General features: G+C 37.6%; 1 protein-coding gene across 2 annotated transcripts in view; it reads right to left on the bottom strand.

Annotated features, from left to right (window-relative positions):
* LOC107549734 (fibroblast growth factor 12) overlaps positions 1 to 8,210 on the bottom strand; it is a 102,899-nt gene extending 94,689 nt beyond the window's left edge. Inside the window, exons 1-3 of one of the 2 annotated variants that reach the window (XM_016230912.1) lie at positions 7,730 to 8,210; positions 6,778 to 6,825; positions 3,324 to 3,434 (exon numbers count right to left, since the gene is read on the bottom strand). In XM_016230912.1, the coding sequence (XP_016086398.1) occupies positions 3,324 to 3,434; positions 6,778 to 6,825; positions 7,730 to 7,925 (355 nt within the window). In that variant the 5' untranslated portion in view covers positions 7,926 to 8,210. The remainder of the gene's footprint in view (positions 1 to 3,323; positions 3,435 to 6,777; positions 6,826 to 7,729) is intronic. The other variant, XM_016230913.1, reaches the window with a different exon arrangement.
* Between the last annotated feature and the right edge of the window lie 1,913 nt (positions 8,211 to 10,123).

The raw sequence follows: 10,123 nt of genomic DNA, 5'->3' as shown, positions 1-10,123 counted from the left end.
ATTAGAAGAATGGCATCTACGCTAATATTAGTATGTTTCTTTCTTATTCAGAGGTCACCGTAGCCACTAGATCCAGTCTTTATCCAGATCAGATGGTCACTGCAGTCACACGGATCCAGTACGTATCCAGCCCAGATGGTGGATCATCACCTAGAGAGGACCTCTACAGCCCTGAATTTCAGCGGCGATCAGGACAACTAGATGAGCCCCAGAGACAGAGCCCCATTGAAGACCTTGTCTCCTAGAAGGCCACCGGGACAAGACCACGGAACCAGATGAGTCCTCTGCACAATGTGACTTTGCTACAGCCTGGAATTGAACTGCTGGTTTCGTCTGGCCAGAGGAGAACTGGCCCCCCGACTAAGCCTGGTTTCTCCCAAGGTTTTTACTCCATTCTGTCACCGATGGAGGTTTGGTTCCTTGCCGCTGTCACCTCTGGCTTGCTTAGTTGGGGACACTTAATTTCCAGCGATATCGTCTACTTGATTGCACAGATACTATTTAAACTGAAAAAGCTGGATGATGACATCACTGAATTCAATGATGAACTGCCTTTAACTGAAAATTGAGTGTTTACTATTGTTATTTTGCATTATTGACACACTATTTACTTTGACACAATCTGTATTGTTAAATCACCATATAAATAAAGGTGACTTGATTTGACTTGACTTGACTAGAGGGTGTGCCATTTCCCAGTGACTTTCATGCAAATTACCATCCGTCCCCAAAAGGTGTAAACTCTCCACGTTTAGGACTTGATCAATGCAAATTCCAGTTCCTGTCTCCATTTGAGGGATGTTTTTCTTAGTCTGAGTACTTAAGGAAATGTTGCAAGAAGATCAGGGCACTTCTGTAAGCCAGATGAGCCTGTAGTGTGGAGTGTGTCCATACACTCCAAACTATGTATTTTTCTTAAGTCAGATATGCATCCTTTTACTCTTAGATTTATCTTTAAGAATTTGATGTTTTGTATTGATTTGATTTGATATCTCTGAATTAGCTATGTAATACATAATAATGGAATTATACATTTTTTGTTTCATTTGATTTTAGACAAAATACTATTGGAGTACTAGTAAGCATGGTTCGGGCATACTTCATAGTATAGCCATGATCTCTGGTTATTGTCTCAGCTTTATTCAAGTTGTTATATAGTTAGATAAACTATAGGGGGCTAGATAAAACAGTATAGAAGTATTAGCATATTTCATAGTACTAGCCATAACCTCTGATTATTGTTTGAGCTTTAACTAAGCTGTAACATAGGTGAATGTAGGGGGCTAAACAGAACCACTATTTAAAAAATGACAAGCATGAGGCGGTCTATTAAATAGTAGTCATAACCTCTGACTAATGATCAGAGTGGAGAGTTTGTGATCGTGAGATCTGCGTACACTGGCTGAAGCGAGAACCTCTGAGCGACATAGATTCTTAATGAATGAGTAAAATATAGAGTTAATTACAATAATGAAATGTCAGAAGAATAAGAATTAGAAATGGACAAACAACCAATTTGCATTTCAATCCAAATTCGAGGTCATAATAAAATGGAGTCAGATTAGAATTTAATTTAAATTAAATAACTTTGAGCACCAAAAAGACCGAACGTGCAGGAAACCTTCGGCCGCCGTTGGATACCTTTGTTGGGCCAATTGCGTGGACCTTACAGCACCGAAGTCTATTTTGGACACAGATGTTGATGGGATGGGGATGACCTGCATGGCCCTGGAGAGAACAGTTAATTAGATCTGAACCTGGTGCCTCACAGGGTATTGTTTGTCTATTCTAAAAGGGTGCAGAAGTTTGGTTTAGAAGTTTAATGCCCACAACTGACTGTTCCTCAAAAGAACCACCTATAATTACTAAGCAATGTTAATACTTTAGCACAACACCATAGAGATCCTCTAGGCCAGTGGTCTCCAACATGGTGACAGTGGGCACTAGGTAGCCCACATGTAATCTGTGATTCACCCACCAAGCACGCTCTATAAATAGCCTGAATTAAGGCTGGGCGATAAACGATATATCGAGATCACTTTAAAAATGTATGTGGATAATGATGATAAGCTCTGGACATTTTCGCTCAATATTAATCAAACAGCCAATCACACTGCATGTTTTTCATGTCTCTGTGTAAATGAATGGCACGGTTTCGTCTGTTACACACAAACTCAAACAAACGTTATGCTCACAGTGTTTCAGCATCTGCATCTCAATATACGAGGACATGAACACATGAAATTCATCTCAAGAGCTGCTCTGACAATCACTTCACAAAAACTGCCGTCTAAAACATGCTGAAACTAAAACTGAAAGATCTTCATGACAAACCATCAAAATAAAAGAATTGTTTTCATTTGATTGCATTTTATAAGATTGATTACATTTTGTTTTATTAACTAATTTCATTAAACACAATTTTTATGATAAATTTCTATTGAATCATTAAAACACAGAATCCATAAAATGAAAAACAGAATATCTGGAAAAAATAAAAAGGATTTCATGGGGCCCTAAATTAAAAGGTAGCTTACTCTGTGGAGTTTAATTGTGTGAATAATGCTACATTTATATTAAAGCTATATTTACATTCATTATCAAGGTCTATCACATGGAGAGCATTTTCTTCCCCATTAATGGTCAATTAATATTGTGATATATTACTGATATTGTGTGATATGAGGAAAAAATATATTTTTTTCTGGAATATTTTCCAGGATTGATTCTTGAATAAAATAATAATAAAAAATAAATAAGATAAAATGCTTGTGAGAAATCATTAAAATGTATTAAGTCAGGATAAGCCAGTTCATTATTATTGTAGTAGGTTCCTCCACAGGAGACAACACAAACTGTACATTTTACACTTTTTATGTTATTAGAACAATAATATATTAAAATAAGCAAATATTCACTTAACAATGTCATTTCATTCTTATTGATGGTCTGAGTTTAAAATAAAAACTAATAAAAACCTAGTCATGTAGAAAAAAATCTTCACATGAGAAATCAGTTATCTCTATAACAAAAGACAAAAAAGTCCACTTATACATTTCCTTTAAAGAATGTTCAATACTTGAAAGGGATAATTCACCCAAAAATTTAAATTCTCTCATAATTTACTAAACCTTACCTACTAGCCAATGACTTTAATGATTGTGCTGAAGGATTGTACAGAAACAGACTTTCAAAAATAAACCAACCCGGAGGATTGTTCACTGAGGTAAAAAATGTGACAAGCCACGGTCTCCCCAATACAATTAGTGTGGTACAATTAACTCTGCTTTGCATGCACATTTGGTGCAGTTCCAATCACTCACTGTAGTCGCTGTTCTCATCTTTGATGCCATCGATGGTTCCATCTGGCTGCATCTGCAGGTAAAAACCCTGCTGGCTGAACAGTCGTGTCACAATGCCTTTCAGCTGCGGCTCTGGAAAATAAACACACAGCCCCAACCCAACCCACATTTTTATCAGAATTCACCCCAACAAATTGCATCTTTTTCCAGCATGAGTACAAATGCTTGTTAAGAAGAAAAACATTATTTTAAATAAGCTCTTGACTTCTTATCCAGTAATGGCAGTGAATGTACTTGTGAATGGCTGTGTTGATAAAGCTCTGCATATTTGCTCTCTGCGACCTCATTAATCACTTTCACTATGGACACCTGGAGTTTAGAAGACCAGCTGTAGCAATAACAGGTGTTTTCTGATGGAGTGGTGACCTGTACAAGCAGGTACAATAAATGTTTAAAGGCAGGCCTGAGAAGTGAGGAGTGAAGAGGGCCACATGGCATGCAGCAAAGTCACACAGCTTTCAATACAGCTCAGAAGAGTTGTGAATGTCCATGATGGTCATAATCAGCTATTCATCAAGGGCCCCATCTATCCACTGCATACCCAATCTCTGACAGGCTGGAAGGGCCATCAATCATATGAACGAGCCTACATCCATTAGGCAGAACATTACTAAATCACATACAGAATCCACACCTCTATAAAAAAAGACTGGCATAGGGGACCTCATAGGAAATAATTCTAACCTGGGGAAAAGGTTTTGAATTTAATACATGGTTAACCTTAGCCATCTTTAAGAATCGGCAAAAACACATCTCTTCCATCTTTATTTGACCATCTAACTCTAGCACTCTCTATTCTTCTATGCTTGTTTTCTTTAAAAAAAACTAACACTTGCTATCTAATCTTTTTGTATTCTATCTGTTTTCTTTTCATTTATTATAAAATTAACAAAAGCAAAAAGACCTCTAACACTAGCTTGCTCTATTCTTTTTCTATTCTATCTGTTTTATTCGTATTTATTATATTATTTTTTTTAAACCCTTGCTACGTGTACTGCGTTAAGCTAACTGAGACTTGTTATAGCACTTGTATATCATTGCTCTTTTGTTGATTTTGATTGCTTCCATTGTCCTCACTTGTAAGTCGCTTTGGATAAAAGCGTCTGCTAAATGACTAAATGTAAATGTAAATGTAAATGTAACATTTCACAATAAGGTGTCATTTGTTAACATTAGTTAATGTATTAAGTAGCATGAACTAACAATGAGCAATACATTTGTTACAGTATTTATTAATCTTTGTTCATGTTAGTTAACATGTTAGTTCACAGTGCATTAACTAATGTTAACAAATACTTTTGATTGTAATAATGTATTAGTACATTTTGAAATTAACATTAAGATCAATAAATGCTGTAGAAGTATTGTTCATGCTTAGTTCATGTTAACTAATCCAGGTAAACTACTGTTAACAAATGACCCTTATTGTAAAGTGTTACCAATACATGTATGTGGGTCAGTGTGTGCTGAATCTCTTGGCAACATGTCCACGTCATATTTCCCCTGATGCAAAAACAAAAACAAAACAAACAAACAAAAAAAGCATAAACAATTGGAGACTGTTGAAGGTCTATTAAGTTTGCCAAATTTTCATTACAAATTCTCATTACTAATGCATCTAGAGTTTAGACACTACGTTTTAATGTAAGTCCGAATATTAGAACTGTAATCAAGTCATTTTTTCCAAAGAATAAAAAATAAATAAAAGAGTACAACAAAAATAATGTCACAATGTAAAAAAAAAAAAAAGCACTAAATTGGGATTAAATGTCTGTGCAAAATAATATTTCTTTTTCCCTTTCACTGGATTTTTGGGGTGAAATATGACTCGGACATGTTCCTCAAATGCTGTAGAAGTATTGTTCATGCTTAGTTCATGTTAACTAATCCAGGTAAACTACTGTTAACAAATGACCCTTATTGTAAAGTGTTACCAATACATGTATGTGGGTCAGTGTGTGCTGAATCTCTTGGCAACATGTCCACGTCATATTTCCCCTGATGCAAAAACAAAAACAAAACAAACAAACAAAAAAAGCATAAACAATTGGAGACTGTTGAAGGTCTATTAAGTTTGCCAAATTTTCATTACAAATTCTCATTACTAATGCATCTAGAGTTTAGACACTACGTTTTAATGTAAGTCCGAATATTAGAACTGTAATCAAGTCATTTTTTCCAAAGAATAAAAAATAAATAAAAGAGTACAACAAAAATAATGTCACAATGTAAAAAAAAAAAAAGCACTAAATTGGGATTAAATGTCTGTGCAAAATAATATTTCTTTTTCCCTTTCACTGGATTTTTGGGGTGAAATATGACTCAGACATGTTCCTCACATGTGAGTTTGTGAGATTAATGTACATGCATGTCTCTACCCATACTGTATAGGAATGTATGCACTCACATGTGGATTTAAGCCTGTGTGCACCTGGATATATGCATGAGATAATGCATGTCATATTTGCATCAACACTGTTTGCATATTTTCCACTTACAAAGTTGAACCATACATGTTCCATATGGCCCCATTCCATAAACAGAAACAGTTACAATCGGATATGTTGGTAAATTATGTCATGATCATGAAATAGTGAATGTAACCTCGACTACTTAAGTCATCACAACTGACAGAAGAAACACAACACATCAGCAGCACAGAGCAAACACGAGCCTCACTGCATGGAAACAAACAGAGGGGACAGAGTACACATAATGATGGGGACAGAAACATAATGTGTAGAGTGTAGAGAGATAAAAAGGGGATCAGAGGGGAGGAAAGAAGGAAAAAAGAAAAAAGGAGGAAGAGACAGAGGAAAAGGCATAAGAAATACTGTACATAAAAATAACACAAAGACGGAGAGATTATGCATGAGATAATGCATGTCATATTTGCATCAACACTGTTTGCATATTTTCCACTTACAAAGTTGAACCATACATGTTCCATATGGCCCCATTCCATAAACAGAAACAGTTACAATCGGATATGTTGGTAAATTATGTCATGATCATGAAATAGTGAATGTAACCTCGACTACTTAAGTCATCACAACTGACAGAAGAAACACAACACATCAGCAGCACAGAGCAAACACGAGCCTCACTGCATGGAAACAAACAGAGGGGACAGAGTACACATAATGATGGGGACAGAAACATAATGTGTAGAGTGTAGAGAGATAAAAAGGGGATCAGATGGGAGGAAAGAAGGAAAAAAGAAAAAAGGAGGAAGAGACAGAGGAAAAGGCATAAGAAATACTGTACATAAAAATAACACAAAGACGGAGAGATAGAACAATAGTCGGAAACATACTACAAGGACAAGGCCGTTAGACAGGAGCTAGTCCCCCATGAGCACGAAATGGGGTGGGTAACTGGAAGACAGCACAAGGATGGAGGCTGAGCTACTGACCTAGCCTGATGCCCTTACGGGACACCTGTGGAGGTTTCGAGGGCACATCTTACGGGGGAGAAGGAAAAACAACATTTTTACAGACAAATCCTTCAGCAACAGCCGTCAAATAACTGATCATATGTTGGGAAGAGGGGATGTGCTTGTTCTACATCATGAGAAGGTGTTTTGAAGGAGGAAGAGAGGACAGCTGTGTAGTTTTTTTTTATCATTTCACACGCTTCGTGCCATTTTATGTGAGCCGAAAAAGGATAGCGTGGTTCAGTGGGCAGTAAGACCATGCCCATCAATAAAACTAAGTAAACAATCTCTCCCCATACTGCAGTAAAATAGTCTCTGATGGAAAATCCATCTTAAGCTGGTAGCTGTGGTTTCTAGCTGGTGTGAGTATTAATTGTTGTAAATACCAGCTTGACCAGCTTAAGGTGGTATGACCAGCTGGTTACTTGTTTGTTCCTGGTTCAAGATTGTTCTGTCATATTACAAAACACAATTTAAATGGGGTCTTCCATCAGGGAAACATTTACCACTAAACATTTCATCTAAGAAAGCCGTGGTGCACTGCAGTGCCACTGGATTCTGACTATTACTAAATTGCATTGTTGCACTATAAACATCTTCTTCTTTTAACAATCACACAGCCTCTGATCAAAATGTCAAAATGCCAGTCACTGAATTAATTGATAACAGCAATAATGATATTAATAAAACATATCAGATATATCAACATAAAACGGCTGTGCAGTCAGATTGTTAGGATGACAAATCGGTTGGTGAATACCGATAGACAGCACGTGAGCTATGAAACAGGTGAGATCTTGGGGGGACGCGGCATTGCAAAAAAAATTAAATAAAAAAATACATTGGAGGATATATGTTCCTTCAGAGGAGCTGTAGACTGCAGCAGAGGCTTCGGTGGGGGCTGATGTCTTAAAAAGCATCCAGCACTGACCTGGTCGCCGGCAAACAGGTCTTTTCTTGCCGCTGCAGAAGCGGACTTTACTGAAGACCCCCAGGAAATGTCGCTCGCAGAGAGAGCGGGGGTCTTTGCTGGGACTGGGGCGGCGTTTGGAGGCAGATACCCGATCGCTGTTGAATTCCCGCGCCTGGCGTTTTTGTCGGATCAGAGAACTGGCGATCGCGGCCATCTCGAGTATTCAGTTAAATGAGCTGTTCAACGTTGCTGTTAACGCAATAACTGGGAATAATAAATAAACAAGACTGGATTGTCTGCGCAAAATTAGCCCGATTTCATTCCGATTCCTAGCGAAAAATCCAGAGGATCCTGTGAATTAGGACTGGAATCCCATCCTCTTCTCAGACGATCTACCCAGACGGCTGAGTTTCACACACGATTACATAAAGCACATTTTCCGTTCTCCATCTTAGAAGCAAAAAATAAAAAATAAAATAAATAATAACAACAATAAAAAAATAAAAATAATAATTAAAAAGACGTCCTATGTGAACATGGGTAACCTGTCACGCAGGTATTCCAGGTGCCGAAGACAACTGACGCGTAATTCGTCTTTCAAGCGACTGCTACATGATCCACATGTCTAGTTCATTCCAGAAAACTTTGCATGAATCCGGATAATAAATGAAGTCCATGACACAAGAAAGCGCGTTCTCAGGCTCTATAGGCGTATATGAGTGACGCCCGCACCACTTCGCGGAACATCTGGGCTCTCCAAATTATTTTACAGCTCTTCGTAGTTCTTCTGGTAGAGTTCATTGCATTGTTATTCACGTCAAAATTTCTTATTTTGTTCAAAACGAGTTGTAATTTAAGGGTCAGGTGTCTAGCACAGCGAGAACACTGCGAATCCTTCCGAAGCTGTTTGAAGGAATGTTGTAAAATCGATACCCTGCCTGTCTCACACTGACAGTGAGCCAGTGAATGGGGTTTGATACTCTCTCTCTCTCTCTCTCTCTCTCTCTCTCTCACACACACACACACACTCACTCCCTCTCTCTCTCTCTCTCTCTCTCTACGCAATCATACGTGATTGTGGTTTGTATGAGATACTCGCAAGGGTAAACGAGAGCGAGCAAGTGAAGGAGATAGAAAAATATATTAATTGGGAGAGAGAGGAGGATTGTCCAACAGATGATCACATCTGGCTCATCCTTTATGTGTGAATTTGGCACATCCCGTAAAGAATCATCTCAATTCAAATTCTGCTGACGTCTCTTCTTCAGCTTTCAGGTTAATTTATCAATTTATATGTCTGTCCATCTGTTTACTACTTGGATTAAAATACACCCTAATGGTACAGATCGCCCTTCTGCTTGTCACTGTAGTATGGTTCAGTGTATTTGGTGCTAATGTGGCACCCCATTATATTAAGGTCTGGCTGTCACAATTCATTAACTGTCCACTCTGCAATTACTTTTTTTATATGAGTATGTCATTTTTACCAATTAACTGTTGCACAAAACTTAATGTCAAAAACTGAAATTAGCAAAAACTAAATTTCCAAACTGCTATCCCATCTGATGGGACTGTATGTTCTAACTTATAATAAAATATATACACATCTAATCAAAAGCTGTTGACTAAGTTGAACTATATTGTAGGTAATACTGTAGAATGCTGCTTTTGCATCAGAACTATTTAACCCATTTAAGTATCACTGATATGGTAACAAGAAAATGAAATGTGTTAAGGTTATAGTGCCGTAGTATTCTAATAACCCATTTAAGTATCACTGATATGGTAACAAGAAAATGAAATGTGTTAAGGTTATAGTGCCGTAGTATTCTAATAACAGGTTTAAACTGCTACAGAGATGTACTGTTCTAATTTAGTAATTAATGCATTAACACAACACCTCCCCTTTAGAGATGCAGGTCTATTTATCAGTGTTATAACACCACAATGCTGCATTTATGTCATGCACTGTGCCTTACTAAAGTGCTAAACTCTTCAGCACTGGGTTTGAGAGGGTATTCATGGTGGGGCAAGAAGAGACGGAAGGGTTGGGGGGTGGGGGGTTTCATGTACTCCTGTGGGGGTTCACACTGGTTTCTGACACTGCAGTGGGTGGATCACGTGGCTCTGACATGAAAAGCCTCTTGCCTAGTGTAAAATAGCAGCATTAAAGAGATTCAGTCTGGAAGTGAGCTGTTTCATCCTTTTCCAAATTTAATGTGGGGCAAATAATTCCCTTCCAGCCATCTCCTGGCATCAACATGAACTTAGTACAATGCCATTTAAGTATAGCTGCACTTCGATGCTCTTCTAGTTAATGGCACTTGGTCTGAATTAACAATCTCCCAAATACTATGGAGAATCTGGTAATGCAATTAGAAGATGGGATAGTTAATACTTTTGTAACATAAA

The sequence above is a fragment of the Sinocyclocheilus grahami genome, unplaced genomic scaffold, assembly GCF_001515645.1.
Source record: "Sinocyclocheilus grahami isolate Dianchi unplaced genomic scaffold, SAMN03320097.WGS_v1.1 scaffold379.1, whole genome shotgun sequence".
Lineage (NCBI taxonomy): Eukaryota > Metazoa > Chordata > Actinopteri > Cypriniformes > Cyprinidae > Sinocyclocheilus > Sinocyclocheilus grahami.
This window is presented reverse-complemented; position numbering and strand designations above follow the sequence as displayed.